Source organism: Tiliqua scincoides, chromosome 4 (genome assembly GCF_035046505.1).
Source record: "Tiliqua scincoides isolate rTilSci1 chromosome 4, rTilSci1.hap2, whole genome shotgun sequence".
Taxonomy (NCBI): Eukaryota; Metazoa; Chordata; class Lepidosauria; order Squamata; family Scincidae; genus Tiliqua; species Tiliqua scincoides.
The window spans coordinates 187,969,070-187,986,829 of NC_089824.1; the positions used below are offsets into that span (position 1 = coordinate 187,969,070).

The 17,760-nt window shown below is 48.2% G+C and overlaps 1 protein-coding gene across 1 annotated transcript in view; it reads left to right on the forward strand.

Annotated features, from left to right (window-relative positions):
• The first annotated feature begins 516 nt into the window (after positions 1–516).
• The window catches only part of LGR6 (leucine rich repeat containing G protein-coupled receptor 6), a 170,633-nt gene continuing 153,389 nt past the window's right edge, over positions 517–17,760 (forward strand). Inside the window, exon 1 of the mRNA XM_066624681.1 lies at positions 517–749. Coding sequence (XP_066480778.1) covers positions 517–749 — 233 coding nt within the window. The remainder of the gene's footprint in view (positions 750–17,760) is intronic.

Below are 17,760 nucleotides of genomic sequence, written 5' to 3' on the forward strand. Positions count from 1 at the left end.
TGGAGAACGACCCCGGACCATGCATGTGGCATCGTGTTCGCTGGACGCAGAAGCAGCGGTGGCTTCTGCGTTCATTCACCACATGCGCCAAGTGTGCTCCTCTGCCGGCAGGTGCATAGACATGTGCACTGACAACGTGGGTCCAGAGAAGGCACATGAGGCCAGGAGACGGGAAAGGCTGCTGGTGGCCCACAGTGGCCCACGACCAGGCCCTCCTCTGCTCAGCCAGGCCCACTTCTGCACGTGTCTCCACCCAGGTCCTCTCTCTTCCTTCCCCCCTGCACTGCGACTCTGGCTCCTCCCCCGCGAGCGGCGCCCTGCCTGCCCTGCCCTGCCCAGCCCGCCTGAAACCCAATAACCGCGATCATTCAACGATGCCTTCCCCTCGCCGGCTGCATCCCCGCCGCACTCGGGCAGCGCACCGCCAGCGAGCTGTCTCCGGGGCTGCGTGTCGTCGCCCGTCCCCGTAGCGTCGATCCAGGGAGCCGGTGCAGGAGACGCCCGGGCAGGCCCAGCATGCTGGCTGCAGCTCAGCGGGGAAGGGGCAGGCTGGTGCCCGGCTGGCTGGTCCTGGCTTTCTTCTCCTGCGCCCTCCAGCTGGCGCCCGCGGAGCCCGGGGCTGCTGCCGCTGCGCCCTCCTGCCCAGTGCACTGCCACTGCGAGGAGGACGGCATCGTGCTCTCGGTGGACTGCTCGGAGCTGGCGCTCTCCGCCGTGCCTTCCGGCCTGAGTCCCTTCACAGCCTACCTGTAAGTACCCGTCCCGCCGTCGCATCCTTGCCCGGGCTTTCCCCTGGAGGAGTGGGCGAGGGGCACGGGGAGAGGAGAGCCCGGCATCGCCCACCTGGGGCCGCATCCACAGTGTCCACTTGCAACTTGGGCACCAGGAGTCAGCCGCTGGTGTGATGGGGAGGGAAGCCCCTCTCGCTCTGCTCCCCCCGCAGCCCCCTCCCCTTGTAGTCGTCTGGAGAGCCTGTTTACACGGCGATGTTCTGCCTACTTTGCTTCTTGATTGCTCCCGTTCAAAGCAGGCAGCGCCTCTTGGCCGGACGGACTCTGGCTGCAATCCTAGCCACACTTTCCTGCGAGTAAGTCACATTGACTTTAATGGGACTTACTTCTGAGTAGACGTGCGTAGGGTTGGGCTCTGAGGCTGAAATCCTATCCACACTTACTTGGGAGTAAGCCCCATTCACTATAATGGGAATGAGTCACTATAATGAGACTTACTTCCGAGAAGACATGCATAGGATTGGGCTCTGAGGCTGCAATCCTGTCCACACTTTCCTGCGAGTAAGTCACATTGGCTTGAGTAGACATGCGTAGGCTTGGGCTCTCTGTGTGGGAGCAGCAGAAGGGGCTACTGAGACGGAGCAATTGAGCCGGGGATCCCTCTTGCAAACAGGTTCAGAGAGGCAGGTCCAGGAGCGTCAGGGCGAGTTGCAGCGCGGAGGGAGTTTGGCAAACGTCTTCCCGCTCTGAGAAGCGGAGAGAGGATGAAAGAGGATGAAGCGCCGGCATTTCACCCAGAAGGGTCACGTCGGCCAGCCAGATCCTCTCTCTGCCGCAGTGGCGTAGCTAGAGGGGGGCAAAGTACTAAGTTTTGCAGGGAACCTCACCACAGCGTGCGGTGTTTTTTGCTCTCGCTGCCAGGAATGGCTCCGAAAGGGAGGGAGAGGGGCTGCTTGCAGGCTGCGGTGAGGCTCCTTGCAAGCCTTAGTGCTTTGCTCCCCCTCTAGCTACGCCACTGCTCTGGAGAGCTGTTTGTGGGACAGTCACTTATTCCGTGCTTGGCGATCGGGGGGTGAGGAGGAGGTGCAGGTGTCTGCTGCTTCCCAGAGTGCCCTTCCTTTCTCTGAAGGAGAGAGACCGACGTCGCTGGAGAGTCAGGTTGTGCGTTCATTCGCCAGGAGAGCCCAGCAAACACCACCTTGCCTGGGCTGAGCAGCTGCTGCAGCGATGGACTGAACTTGGTTTTTTAGATGCCCACCGCAGACGGGGCGGGGGCGGGGGTGGATCACCAAAAAGCTGCCTAACCCATTGATTCAGGAGACCTGAGAAAGAGAGGAGAAGAATAGGGCTGATTCCTATTGGGCTGAGCTATAGGAGGCAGTCTGGTCTAGTGGTTACAGAAGAAAAGCTGACAGAGGGCTTTGCTCTGTTTCTGACTGCTCCGCTTCTTTGGGGGGCTGCTTGCCCTGTGTCTCCCCTACCCTATGAGTAGGAAGAGTATCTGGGCATCTTTAGAGAGAAGATCACCATTTGTGGCCAAGTGTTATTTTCTCTGCATCCCATTCACCCAAGTGGTTGCATCTGTCCCTTTTGCCAGTTCTCCCCCCACCCCTGTGCTAGCTCCTCAGAGCTGCCTGACTGTCTCTGTGGGAGGTGCCTATGGGTTGTGGCTGAAGCCCTTGGAAAAAGTGGGGGGGGAGGGGGTGAGAGAGAGAGAGAGAGAGAGAGAGAGAGAGTTTCAGAGGGATGCTTCTTGCACTGATTAGGAAGTATGACACACAGACACATACAAGGGATCTTGCTGGAGTCAAGAATACACACAGGATGGTACCCTGAGGACATTGGCCACACAGAGCGTGTCTCTGAAGGCAGGAGCGTTTCATCCAGAGACTCTGCGAAGGAATTTGTCTGAATCAGTGATGCCAGTTTAAGGGTTTAGGTTTTCTGAGGAAAGCTGCATGGAAATGCATGTGATGGGCTGAAAGGGTGGTTCGCTACAGCAGCTGGTACGGAACGCTAACCTAAAAATCACTGGCCAGAGACCCAGTCTCATCTGCCTTTCAAGTGGCCCCTATGCAGCTTCTGCTTAGAGTCCTGGGCAAGGCGCTTCCCCTGGATTTGACTAAGCCCTGGGCGCAGAAGTCCTCTGGTCAGGCTCCACCCGCCTTCTTTCATCCTCTAGTCCAGGGGTGACAAACTTTTTTCATACCAAAGGCCGAAGAGCATTCGTGATGCCAGCTGAGGGCCGGAAATGATGTCATTAAACAAGTCATAACCAAAAATAAGCACTTTTTCTCACTTAGGAACTCATTAGCTGCAAACAGAAGAGAAAATACACAAATCTTGATCATATTTCAAGATATGAGAAAGCCCAGTTTTCACTTGGGCTGCTGTTCAGCAATAGCACCACAGCACTGCTCAGCAGATGAGAGCCTGAGGGCCAGATGCGGGCCGCATCTGGTCCCCGGGCCTTATGTTTGACACCCCTGCTCTAGCTGATTTCCACTGCATGGCCAGCTCTGGCTGCCCCACAACTAGAAGTGGTGGCAGGTGAGAGCACCCAGAAGTCACAAGGGCTCTGGGTCGATGACAGCTCAGCACCCTTTGTAAAACCAGCCACAGATGTTATGTTCTACACTTGGGGTGCAATCCTATGCATACTCACGAGGGGGTAAGGGCCCGATCCTATCCAACTTTCCAGTGCTGATGCAGCCTCAATGCAGCCCTGAGGTAAGGGGTCTCTGTGACTGTCCCACCACCACAGGATGTAGTGCACACTCTGTTGGCACAGCTGTATCAGTGCTGGAAAGTTGGATAGGATTGGACCCTAAGACCCACGGAAATAAGTTGAACTTCCTTTGGAGTAAGCATGCATAAGATTGCACTATTGGGCTGGCACAGGGTTCGGCAAAGGAACCTTAAGCCTGGATGTGAGGCTAAGATTGTCTCAACCAATCCCTTAAATCATGGAGGGAATGTCCACATGGAGAGCGCACATCATCCAGAGGTGAGACTGGAAATGGAAAAGGTGCAAACAGTGTCTGGCCCGTTTGTTGCACCTCTGTCAAGCTCAAAAATGATCTGTTGCGCAGTGCAGACCCATTTGCAGTCCTGTGGGGCCAGTTTGGAGAGGGGCAATGATTGTGGAGAACGGGTTAAGCAACCCCATGTAAATTCTCTCCTGAAGCAGTTTCTTTGTTTAAAAAAAAAAACCTGCAGTAGGGCATTGTTCTACATTTTGGTGTTTGATTTATAGTTTGCCCCTTAGTAATCAGAGAGTTTTGTAACCATCAGGTATGCCAGATCCCATACAACATACTTCTGGTTGCAGTAGTCAAAGAAAAGGCGCAGGAATCATCAAGGTTGCAACGTCTGGGATACTCCAAGATATGGGCTTGGTGTCCCATTTTCTGAGGTGTGCTGCACGCTCTTCTCCTCCTGGGACAGATCAGAGCTTGAGGGGACAGCAAATGAGGACACATCTGTTGCTTTCCAGCTACCACCATCTCTGAGCAAGCCGCATTTCCAGGCGTCTGCAGGATGAGTTGCAAAGCTGATTGTCTGTATTCACCTTGATACTTTTCAAGGAAATTTCCTTCCTGCTTTCCATAGCTCAATTTAGGCATGTGGTGGCGCCATTGACAGCTCTTTGCATCCCTGCACTTAGTGTAAACTCTTCCAAAGCTATCAGTCAAATGGAGACTTTTTTTTCACTTGCAGGACATCCATTCCTTCGAAATCCTGGCTGGGATTTCTGGGGTATTCTCCAAAGCCTGGATGGATCCCTGCATGTAAATCAACATGTCAAACTCGGAATGGGAGTGCTATGTATGGTGTGCTGGTGATCGTAATTGTGAGTCAGCCTTATCGTAGTCTTTGTATCCCTAGGATCCTGGGGAGTTTTACCTTCTCCTTATGCCGCCACCCCAGGAATTCCTGGTAACCTCAACTAGATGAACATCTGTAGCACTGCATCCTGTGTCAGATCATGTAGTTCAACCTTGTCTATGCTGACACTAACAGCTCTCCAGGAGTTCAGGTGATTTTGTCCCTCTCCATCCCCCGTCCTACCAGGAGACTGAACCTGGATCTTCTGTATGTGGAGAATGGGCTCTACCTCTGAGCTAAAGCCCTTCCATAGAAAGGGTGTGTGTGTGTGTGTGCGCGCGCGCGCGCGCGCATCTAGCTTTATGACTTTAGTAGTACAGCTCAGACTGAAATCACACCAATATAAACACTGTTAATTAGTAGAACAGCCACTACCTAGTGAGTAGAGCCATAGGAAGTCTTGTAACTATGAGGAATAGTTACTCTGGCTTACTTTAGGGAGATGGCTGCGGCATCTCTTTATGACTCTGCTGGCTTCCAACTCCTAACCACCCAACTCCTCCAACAGATTATTATACTCGGTAATTTAGCCCAGAGGACCGAGTCATTGATGTGGGCTAACACAAGCCTGCTAGGCTGAAGACAGATGTAATATACAACGGGAGATCACAGTGCTGTGAACGTATTCATCTGCTGCGGTCTTTTAATCTCATTTTTCTGTTTCTAGCATACCTGTGGATCAAACCCCATTCCTTGCTGCTTGCCTGCCTGGTTGCTGTGGCTGCCACTGTTTCCTCCTCTTTTTCATCGAGCTGAGAAGCAAAGTGCAGGACTGGCATTGGCAGGGCAGTTGCCAAAGCCCCAGACCCCTGGCAGAGCCTGCCAAGAAGTCAGCCTGCTGCTGTCATTCTTCTTTGCCATTACTGGCACTCCCTGCTTTCCAGCTTATGTGGGTATGAAGTGAGGGCAGTAATCTGCTTACTTGCTTCCTCTGGGCAGCAGTGAGTGTTAGATCAGGGAGAGTGAGGAGCAGCAACAGCCAGCTACTCACTTGGTTTCTCTCCCCTTTTTGGTGGCAGTGAGGACTGGAGAGGGCAAGTATGGGAATTGTGCAGGGCTGACTGCTGTCCTCGTCACTGATTCTCCTCACTTCCTACCTGCTTTGTGGTGGGTGAGCAGTGATGGTGGCAAGGAACAGCAGATGCTGCCCTCTCTCCCTCTGGGTCACAGTAGAAATGGGGCTCCTTCCCCATAATAATAATAATAATAAATAATAACAACTTTATTTTTATCCCACCTTTCTCCCCGAAGGGACTCAAGGCGTCTTACAACAGGTTAAAACAAATTAAAAACATAGTTTAAAACAAATTAAAACATATTAACAGATATCATAAAAACAGCAGTCAGACAAAAAATAGTTAGGTAAAAAAGAGCATAGAGCAGCAGCAAATCATAAGAATCAGGCCTGTAAAAAATATTAAAAGATGTTAAAAAAGGCTGAGAACTCAGAAGGCTTGTTTAAACAGAAGGGTCTTTAGGCCTCGCCAAAAAGTCTCAAGAGAGGGAGCCATTCTTAAGTCAAGGGGAAGGGAGTTCCATAGCGTTCCATCCCACTCAGAAGAAGAGGACAGGTGAGTAAGCGGGTGTCAGAAGCTGCTGCTCCTTACCACCATTGCTGTGGCCTTGCCAGGCAGTTTGGGAAGAACTCAGTGTTAGAACATCTGCTTGACATTCAGAAGGTCTCGGGTTCAATCCCAGCCATGATAAAGATCCTTTCTGAATCTACTGGTCAGCGTCAATAGTATGCGCTGGAAGGTCCAGGGGTCTGATTCAGCAGAAGGCTGTAACCTCTGTCACTTGCCCACCTGCTTGCGTGCTGTTCACTTGCTTGGGTGCTTTGGCAAGGCACCACTAGAGATATTGTCAAACTCTTCCTCTTGGCCAAAACTGAAGCTGGCCCAAAGTGTGATGCAGTTGGGTGTCTGAGACAGAACGGAGCTGCGCCACTCCCATCTCTCAGGCACCTGCTTGCAGGATAGGAAGACTGAGAGATCTTTAGGATGGAGGGAGAAAAGCCAGCTCCCTGAGTCTCTTCACAACTTGGAATGGACAAGAGAGTGACTGGCCATGCATTCCCTAAAGCACCGACACCTGCAGACACATACCCTGCTCTGCACAGGCCATTCGCCCTCCACTGAGTTGAAACTGCACCAGGGGGTGCCACTTTCCTGCTGGCCTGCTCCAGGATGGGCTCTGTGAGTCCTGTGCAATTCCAGCAGGGTTTCAGGTCAGTGGAAGCTCTTCAGTGAGGCTGCAGATTGCTTCGAAATTCTTCATGGGTTTCTGGAATTTCACAGCCTGCCTGAGAATCTGAAGCCCAAGTGCCACCTTCCCTCTCCGCTTGCTAGTTTTCGTGCCACTTCCAACTAGGTAGCACCACTCAGCACTTCCCCCAGAGAACACTCTGTCTCCAGTGAGCTGGAGCTTGCTTTGCCCTTCTCACCTGCCTCTCCTGTTGCTACCAAGCTCTGAGGTGAGGGACATACTGGGGCAGAACTATGGCAGGAATTTGGCATGAGAAATCACTAGAAATCTGTAATCTCTTGCCCAGGCATTGTTTGTGGGGTAGCCTCAGCATAGCACAGCCATACCAATTCCTTCATAGGGAGAGTCAGGAATGCTGTTAACATATACAGATGATAATGGAATTACCAGCCAGCTTTATCCTATCAGTTAAGGACAGCATCCTGCTGTGGTTTTAGTACAACATAATTAGGGCCTGTAGTAGTATGGACTGTGGGAAACTTACCTACCAAATCTGATTGCTTCTCCTACCTCAATCACTTCACAAATTCTTCTAACAATAGCTTATTCTATCTTTCACATCCAGGCTGTGATCCTAGGCTAGAGGGGGTGCAAAGAACTGAGTTTTGCAGGGAGCCTCACTGTGGCGTGCAAGTGCCCCCCTTCGGAGCCACGCCAAGCAGTGGGTGCAAAACAGAGGTGTACTCTGTTTTCCACCCACCACCCAGAGGGTTCTAGCAGACATCTGGGTCCACTAATGTCTTTTCCCTTCACCGTCAGCTGCATGGTAGCTATGGGGAACTGCAGACACAGTGCCATCATATGAGCCTGCCATCATGCAAGGGACACAGGTTTCAGTTAAAGCTCCTGGGTAAAGCTTTGGAGCTTTATCTTTCTGCAGGTGGCATTAGAGCAGTGTGTGACATCACCACCATCTACGGTATGAGTATGGTGCTTTGTTTTGAGGGTCCCAACAAAGTACAGTAGTTGTTAAATTTCCTCCCAGCTTAGTGCTCTGCAGGATCAAGATCAAGTAATGCAATTCCAGCAGTGAACTCCTGGCGTTTGTAAGTGTAATGTTTGCATAGGCAAGATGACATGAATGCATTCACTTGGCCTTGCAATGGCATGAACAGCATTCAGAAAGATCCAAGAACTTGCACAGACCTACAACAAGCTGTCATGTGAATAGAAGGAAAAATATGTAGCATCTTACATTGGAACTGGGCCTAATCATGCTGAGGCTGGCTGTTGGGGTAAAATGGGCCCAATGGTATACGGTGCAAATCATGCCATACCCAGATGCCACCTTTCATTTTTGTCTCTGGCAGCAGCAGAATAAGTCTCATGATGCTGTGGAAGATGACAGAGCAGCTTGGTCTGATTGTGGCAGCATTTTGTGGTCTCAGGTAGCCCTGCAGCTGGGAATGTGGCACACCCATTTAGAAAACATCTCTAGCTTCATTGTAAGCCCTTTGCTCTGGAATTGATATCTACTCGCTTTTTATGGATCAACCAGATAGTCATTGTCATATTGTTGTAGTTTAATGAGGTCCTCTTCTGCTTTTTTTGGTCCTGATTTTTGTAGCTCCCCCCCCCCCTTCTTTTGTAATAAAACCCAACTGCAACCCAGCCTTCAAAGTGCTATTAACTGTTTTCAGGGTTCCTGAACCTTTAATTGAAAGTGTTCTCTTTGCAGGTTCTACCTGTTTCATTGTTTCCTGTTGGTTACAGCTGAATGACTAATGAGAAATTGCCATATTGCCAGCTTCTGATCTGGCGATGGGAGAGCAAGAGGTTTCAGTTACTGGTTTCCAAAAGCAAAGTGAAGGAGACCAGCCATTAAAATCTCTGCCCCATAGGAACAGAAACTGACAATTCAGGGCACAATCCTAACCAGCTTTCCAGCACTGGCATAGCTGTGCCAGTGGGGCATGTGGTGCATCCTGCAGTTGGGAGGCAGTCATGGAGGCTTCCTCAAGGTAAGGCAAAGTTTGCTCCCTGACCTCGGAGTTGCATTGACATGTCAGTGCTGAAAAATTGGTTAGGATGGCGGCCTCAGAGAGACTACTCAAGGGATAATTTAGGGGTGACTCATCACTAATCTACCAGTCCTGAATGCAGTCAAATGGGCAGAACCTGCAAGGATGACACTTTCCATTAATACTGGAAAGAAACTTTGCTGAACAGGACATACTTGTGAGTAAACATTCTAGGAGGATCTTGGCCATGGGGGAGGGCACTGCTGGATAAAATGCTCTATATTAAGTGCAGTGTGGAACCTCAATTTTGATTCCATGTCCCAGAATTACGAGCAGTGTCTCAGCAGCCTGAAAGAGCTCCACTGGGGATGCAACCATGAATTGCATGAGTTAAGTGTTTCTAGAGTAGGAACTTCTAAACTTTTCTAATGTAAGCCTCCCTGGGCCCAGCTGCAAATGGAGTGAGCCTGCCCCAAGTGCAACAAAAGGCTTCTCCACGCAACATGTCAAATCATACCCACACACTGCATTTTATTTATAGCCTTCATGCGATACTCCCACAAGTCTTTTCCAGTGACAATAGTGCAATATCCGGTGCTGTGCTACCTTTAAACTCTTTGAAAATCTGACTTCATGAGTGCAGGAGCACAGCAGAGAATGAGATCGCTTCCAAAGATTAACAATAAACAAACAAATCACACAGTGACAGGCCTTTGCTGGAGGGGGTTATCCTTTTTGCTGTACTCCACATCCCCCTCCCCAGGCTGCTTCCAGAAGCAGTGTTTGGAGAGACACTCATGCAACCTGAGTGCATGAAAGTTTGCTCAGCATAGTCCTATTGACTTGAATGAGCTTTCCTCCCAAGTATGTGCACACCGGATTGCAATCATCAGGTGTTTAGATGCATGTCCATTCCCTTGTCTGTCTCTGAGAATCAATGATCCCAACAGCATCTAAGGTTTCCCCTTTTAGTGAAGTAGCTTTGTAGGCCAGCTAGCCACATATGTACAAAACCCTGAGTTTAGAGATATAATTAAATCTGAGACTTTGGTGGATAAGTGGCTAATAGCGGGGGGACGGGGACCAATACCGCTGGAGAAGCAGCCATGTGTACTGATCAGAACAAAACTAGATACTTCAGACTTGCTGAGTCACATGTTCCTTATATTTAGAGTTCCTTCTTCTTCCATGGAATAGCTATCAAGGTAGCAGACACAGAACTTCCAAGCAGTCTCCCATCCAGACCAGATCCAGATCTGGTTAGTTTCAACCAAATTGCTATGTCATTTGCCTTCCAACCTTGTCCTGGGAATGTAATTATGTCCTTGTCTGCACATTTCTAGGTGTAAAATTAACATAGCATGTTACCTGCATAAGATCACTAAGGTGCTATTGTTATTTGTGCTCTGAATAAATGGAATTGCCTTTTACATCATACCATATCAGTGTTTCTCAACCAGTGGTACAGGTAACATCATTGGTACTTGAGGTGATGTTTGGTGGTACTTGTGGGACCTTTGGACACCTGATGTCCGACAGCGAGACGAGGAACATATCACAGCAAACGGTAGAGAGCTCCAAAGCATGCTTTTCCGCACTTGTAAAAGCCTTCCCACCCACCCTGAGCCTCTTACAGGTGTTTTTCACATCACATCTGGCCTCCCAACCAGAAGTAACTTGCAATGATGTCATCACCAGTTACTTCCAGTGGTACTTAGAATAGGTGTACCATGTAAAGTACAGCGGAGGATAAACGCTGAAAAAGACTGTACTATATTATTATTATTAGCTTCCTTTGTAATCAGAGCTTGAGTTAACCTGTCTTCCCTACTGAGTGATGAACGTAGTAAACTCTCCACTGTGCCACAGGAAATGTATCCTTCCTATGGGTTAACTGGACCATATACAGCTCACCCTTATTAATTCCAGCTTTACACGGTTGTTGTAAGGATTGCCCCAAGACATGGTCTTCACTGTCTGCAAAGCAATTTCAGTATTCAGAAATGCTACAGAAATGCTAGATGTCTTTTGTAACAAAGTTACAAAAGTTAATTAAGCGTCTGAAACCAGTGTGGCGACAGCATTCTTAGCCCCATGTAGTGCTACATGAAAGACACTTTGTCAGCAAGATGTCATCATTTTTAATTTGTGCTTAATCGGAAAGAAATGCTCCTCGCTTAAGGAAAAAATATCCATCTAATTTCTGAGAAGGAAACTTGAGCAAGAATTTTTACTACCCAAAAGCCAAAGCCTTTCAGTAGCAGCAAAGAGAGTGCTGAAGTTTTAACTAGGAAAGTCAGGGCTCTCAGTCTGTCCCCCCCCCCCCCAGGGCCTGATGGAGATGTGCAGATGAAGGTCTGACTGTCTAAAGAATTCTTTGCTTGCTCAGCTCACAACAACTCCTTTGACTGTGTCAGAAGGATGATGGAACAACATACACAGCAAACCATACCTGGCAGCTCCCTCTCCACCTCCTTCCTCCCTGTTCTGGAGAAGCAACTTATAAATCTGCCCAGGGCACTACAAACACTGAGCTCATGCCCTTAGATCTACGTGTGAGGAGCTCTAACTAGCGATTAGAGGAATTTAAGACTCACTTTGAAAAATGTTTTTTTTTTTCCCTTCTGGCAAGTCTTGGGGTGCTGACAGGTTTCTGGGGAGGGGCAGAGGGCAGGCTCTAATGCCATCTCATCCATTCAGTTCTCTCTGCTGCACCTGCTTGGGTTCAGAGAAGGGAGAGGCTTCCCGTTTCCAGACTCGGTTGAGGTTGGGTGCTTTCGTCTTTCCTGCTGCTTCTGTCCACTTTATCCCTTTTTCAGATTAATGGGGTTAGGGTGAGATGTTGGCCCCTTCCAGTTTGTCCACTCTGCCCCTTATCTCCCTTTGGAGAGATACAGCTACTTTGAACTGTGGCCCACTGTGAGATATAGGAAGCTGGACTAGATGGGCCTTTGGCCTGATCCAGTGGGGCTCTTCTTATGTTCTTATAGCACCTTGCAAATGTGCTCACACAGCATGTTTACAACATTGCATTAGATTCCCAGGATGTTGCAGTTTCAGGGCTGGTATGAGGAATACATGCTTAAGACTGGAGCTGCCTCTTTAGCAAAAAGGCATTGCAGGGCCCCCGATTTAGATTGGAGCCATTGCATTGGGGGAGGAAGTCAACGTTGTTCCTGTCAAACTTTCAAAGTGTTCCATGTGTTTACTTAACAAATCATGAGTAGAAGTCAAATAAATCATATGTGCTTATTTTCCATTGTTTATGCATGGTCCTGCGTACCAGATTGTACCAGACATTGCATGGTAGATCAGATTCGGTAGACATGCCATTTAAAAGCAGTTGGAGATTACTGCAGACAACCATATGGCCAAATGAAACAAGAACAATGAGAACACTTTAAGTAGCCTGCTAAACCACTATGTCAGCACACCAGCTCAGTGGTATCACTAGGGTTTGTTTCACCCCGTGCAGAAGGCCAGTGAGTCATGATGAACCTCCTCCCATGCAGTGGGTATCTAGTGGGCCACTGTGAGATACAGGAAGCTGGACTAAATGGCACCAATGACGTGGGCAAGTGTAGCCAGGAGGTCCTGGAGGCCAAATTTAGGCTATTAGGTAGGAAGCTGAAAGCCAGGACCTCAAAGGTAGCGCTACGTTCTCTGAAATGCTACCTGTTCCACGTGCAGGGCCAGCTAGGCAGGCAGAGATCAGGGGTCTCAATGCGAGGATGAGACAGTGGTGTAGGGAGAAGGGGTTTAGATTAGTTAGGCACTAGGGAACATTTTGGGACAAGCGGGGCCTGTACAAGAGGAACAGGCTCCACTTGAACCAGAATGGAAGCAGACTGCTGGCGCATAACATTAAAAGGTGGCAGAGCAGCTTTTAAACTGATCCCTGGGGGAAAGCTGACAGGAGCCAAGGGGCATCCGGTTCGGAACTCCTCATCCCTATGGGACGAGGATGGGGAGGTTAGAGAACAACAAGACAAAGGCAGAGTAGGGGAAGAAATTGGGAATGGTAGCATGATGGGATGTGATAGATGGTTTGGCACAGTGAGAGGATGTGGGGACAAAAGAGCTAATAAGCAGCCCATCCTGGGGCATTCCATGTACAAATGCTTTTATGCAAATGCCCAAAGTCTCCTAGCAAAGATGGAAGAACTGGAATGTCTGGTGACAAGGGAAAACATTGACATAGTGGGCATAATGGAAACCTGGTGGAATGTGGAGAATCAGTGGGATACCGCAATCCCGGGCTATAAACTCTACAGGGGGACAGGCAGGGGCGTGTTGGAGGTGGGGTGGCCGTTTACATTAAGGAAGGGATAGAATCCAGCAAAGTAGAGATTGAAGGAGGGTCCGACTCCACCATAGAATCTCTGTGGGTTAAATTACCAGGCCTCAGGAGCAATGTAATATGGAAATGTATACCGCAAAGGAAGAAGGGCTCCGCTAAGTCCAGGAGGGTGCCCGCATGGCTAACCAGCCAAGTTAGAGAGGTCGTAAAGGGCAAGGAAGTTTCCTTCCATAAATGGAAGTCTTGCCCTAATGAAGAGAATAAAAAGGAACATAAACTGTGGCAAAAGAAATGTAAGAAGGTGATACGGGAGGCCAAGCGAGACTATGAGGAACGCATGGCCAGCAACATTGAGGGGAATAATAAAAGCTTCTTCAAATATGTTAGAAGCAAGAAACCCACCAGAGAAGTGGTTCGCCCTCTGGATGGTGAAGGAGGGAAAGGGGAGATAAAACGAGACTTAGAGATGGCAGAAAAATTAAATGAGTTCTTTGCATCTGTCTTCACGGCAGAAGACCTCGGGCAAATACCATTGCCCGAACGTCCCCTCCTGACCAAGGAATTAAGTCAGATAGAGGTTGAAAGAGAAGATGTTTCAGACCTCATTGCTAAATTAAAGATCAATAAGTCTCCAGGCCTGGATGGCATCCACCCAAGAGTTAGTAAGGAATTAAAGAATGAAGTTGCTGATCTCTTGACTAAAATATGCAACTTGCATAAAATATGCAAATATGCAAAACGGCCACGGTGCCAGAGGATTGGAGGATAGCAGATGTCATACCAATCTTTAAAAAGGGAAAGAGGGGGGACCCAGGTAACTATAGGCCGGTCAGCCTAACATCTATACCGGGTAAGATGTTGGAATGCCTCATCAAAGATAGAATCTCAAAACACATAGACGAACAGGCCTTGCTGAGGGAGAATCAGCATGGCTTCTGTAAGGGTAAGTCTTGCCTCACAAACCTTTTAGAATTCTTTGAAAGGGTCAACAGGTATGTGGATGCAGGAGAACCCGTGGACATTATATATCTGGACTTTCAGATTGCATTCGACACGGTCCCTCACCAAGGACTACTGAAAAAACTCCACAGTCAGGGAATTAGAGGGCAGGTCCTCTCCTGGATTGAGACCTGGTTGAAGACCAGGAAACAGAGTGGGTGTCAGTGGGTAGTTTTCACAAGGGAGAGAGGTGAAAAGCGGTGTGCCCCAAGGATGTGTCCTGGGACTGGTGCTTTTCAACCTCTTCATAAATGACCTGGAGACAAGGGTGAGCAGTGAGGTGGCAAACTTTGCAGATGACACCAAACTTTTCTGAGTGGTGAAGATCAGACGTGATTGTGAGGAGCTCCAGAAGGATCTCTCCGAACTGGACAGCAAAATGGCAGATGCGTTTCAATGTAAGTAAGTGTAAAGTCATGCACATTGGAGCAAAAAATCTGAACTTCACATATAGGCTAATGGGTTCTGAGCTGTCTGTGACAGTTCAGGAGAGAGATCTTGGGGTGGTGGTGGACAGGTCGATGAAAGTGTCAACCCAATGTGCGGTGGCAGTAAAGAAGGCCAATTGTATTCTTGGGATCATTAGAAAAGGTATTGAGAACAAAACGGCTAATATTATAATGCCGTTGTACAAATCGATGGTAAGGCCACATCTCAAAAAGGACATAGTAGAAATGGAAAAGGTGCAAAAGAGAGCGACTACGATGATTACTGGGCTGGGGCACCTTCCTTATGAGGAAAGGCTACAGCATTTGGGCCTCTTCAGCCTAGAAAAGAGACGCCTGATGGGGGACATGATTGAGACATACAAAATTATGCATGGGAAGGATAAAGCGGATAGAGAGATGCTCTTTACACTCTCACATAACACCAGAACCAGAACACCAATCCACTAAAACTGAGTGTTGGGCGGGTTAGGACAGACAAAAGAAAATATTTCTTTACTCAGCGTGTGGTCAGTCTGTGGAACTCTTTGCTGCAGGATGTGGTGACAGCATCTGGCCTGGATGCCTTTAAAAGGGGATTGGACAAGTTTCTGGAGGAAAAATCCATTATGGGTTACAAGCCATGATGTGCATGTGCCACCTCCTGATTTTAGAAATGGGCTATGTCAGAATGCCAATGCAAGGGAGGGCACCAGGATGCAGGTCTCTTGTTATCTGGTGTGCTCCCAGGGGCATTTGATGGGTCGCTGTGAGATACAGGAAGCTGGACTAGATGGGCCTGTGGACTGATCCAGTGGGGCTGTTCTTATGTTCTTATTGCTGGAAAATGTCAAGAAAGGAATTTTTTTTTAATGGCAAAAATAAAATATTCTATTAATGTAGATTCTATAAATCCATAGTGCAGTACCATTGAGAATACTGTGTACAATGTATGTTTATAAATTGTACATAATTTAACTATTTATAACCTCATAAAAGGATATAACAGAATTGGAATGACACCGCACATATAGTGATCAAGCTGTTACAGCACCTTCCCTTGAACAGAAGGCTACTGTATTTGGGGCTTTTTAGGGCCAAGTCTTGTCCCACTTCCAGTGCTGGTGCAGCCAGGCCAATGAGACATGTGCTGCATCCTGCGGTTGGGGACAGCCATGGAGACCTCCTCCAGGTAAGGGAACATTTGTTCCTTTTCCTTGGAGCTACATTGCAGCTGCCCTGGCATGGGAATATTGGATAGGATTTGCCCTTAGGAAAAATGATTAGAAAGGGGCGACATGATATTTATAAAATTATAGATGGTGGAAAAGAGTGAAGGAATTTTGCTCCTCCTTTCCTCCTTATATGCATTTATGTAATTTGGATCTCAATATTGTACTGTACAACAATACAATAAAAGTTATAAAAAATCTAAATGTTTGAAAAATCACAAGTACAAAAGCCCAGCAGAGAACAAACAGTAGCTATGTCTGGAAGAAGAAAAACAAACTCTAAACAAAAATGACTTAACATCAGAAAACCAAAAGAGAGATGGGGCTCAACAAATCCCATTGGGTAGGAAGTTTCACAGTGTGAGTACAGCCACAGAAGCAGCTCATGGAATACCCCACATACTGTCAAAAGCAGGTTGTGTTAAGTAGGGTTGTGTGAATGCAGGAAATCAGTGCTAATCCTAATCAGGTATGAAGTTCCCCATACTTCCCTCACCTTCACCTATTTTACAGGGTCATTCTGAGATGAAAAAATAACGCTCTGATCACTTTGGGATAAAAGTGATCAGATAAAAAGATAAAGCAAAAATTCACCAGCGATTTCCCCAAATTTGTAATGACACAGAAGAACCTTTCGGAATGGAGGGCATTTGCTTAGTCTATTATTGTTTGGAGGAAAGTTTTCAACCCCTGAGTGCAAAGGGCCTTGCTCTTCCTCTCGCCTTCATCCAAGAACCTTTCTGTAGCTGCCTAAACCCTGCTTGAAATGAGAGGATTTTTCAAATGAAAGGAGCCCCTATGGGGGGAGTGAGTCAGACACACCTGTACGTGTGGGAGCTGTTCCTGGAACCTCCTGGCTCCCGGCAGGAGCAGCCGCAGGTCCCACTACAAAGGGACCCAGGGGAGACTGAATAGTTTCCAACCCAGAATGTCCCCCCAGGGCGGGCAATTAATAACATTCCCCTGCGTTCAAAGGAAAGGCGAGGCCCAGGCGCGGCAGCATCTTGTCAGGGCCCGGCCTGCTGAAGAAGGGAACCGTATGGGAGTGAAGTGGAAAGGAAATATCTTCTGTTGACTAAGGTAGGTGTGTGGCTTTGAGGGAGAGAGAGAGAGAGAGAGAGAGTGGATAGGGATAGCTGCCTACAAGAAAAATACCATTCAGTTCAATGTGCTCTAGAAGTCATTAGTTCAACATGGAACGTCACTTTGGTTGCCTGCCTGTGATGTTTATAGATTGTTCCTGTGTGGTTGGAAACTGCCCATTGATAGATGGACTTTCTCCATGTTTTTTAAAGTGGACAAAAGCAGGGGTAGCAGAACAATATCTTTGTCAGGACCAACCAAAAACCACAGAGCCGTTGAGTGCACCAGAACTCTTCCTTAGGCTAGATGTTATTGCGCCTACTCAAAAAAAGAAGGAGGAGGGAAGAAAGATGTTGCTGGGCATGATGGAAGACCCTTCTCTGCAGTTTGTAATAGTCTTAGGATACAAGGGAGCAAGCCATTTGAAGGCATGTGCTGAAGTCACTGCACCTGAGTCACAAGTCACTGACACCCTGACTCAACTCTACTCATGAATCATAATGGGTAGGTGTCAGAACTCAACCTGACCTGCTCATAGAGTCATTTTGACTTGAGTCACAGGTCGTCACGAGAAACTAGTCACAGCACAAGGCATGGCAGAAAAAAAGTAAGCAAGCACACACACAAAATTGAGTCACAAGCACACATAAAAAGCGAGACTTCACTTGAGTCATTTCGAGTCATGACTCATTTCCAAGTCATTAGACTCAAGTCGCGTCCAAGTCAGCGACATCTGTGACTCGAGTTGACAAGAGTCACGAAAAAACAGCATTTTCACAACTCAAAGTCGGGTTGTCACTGGGTTGTTTGCAAATCCTGGGCCATTTGCAAACTTATTCAACCTGATTAAGGCTGCAAAATGCCTACTTCATTAAG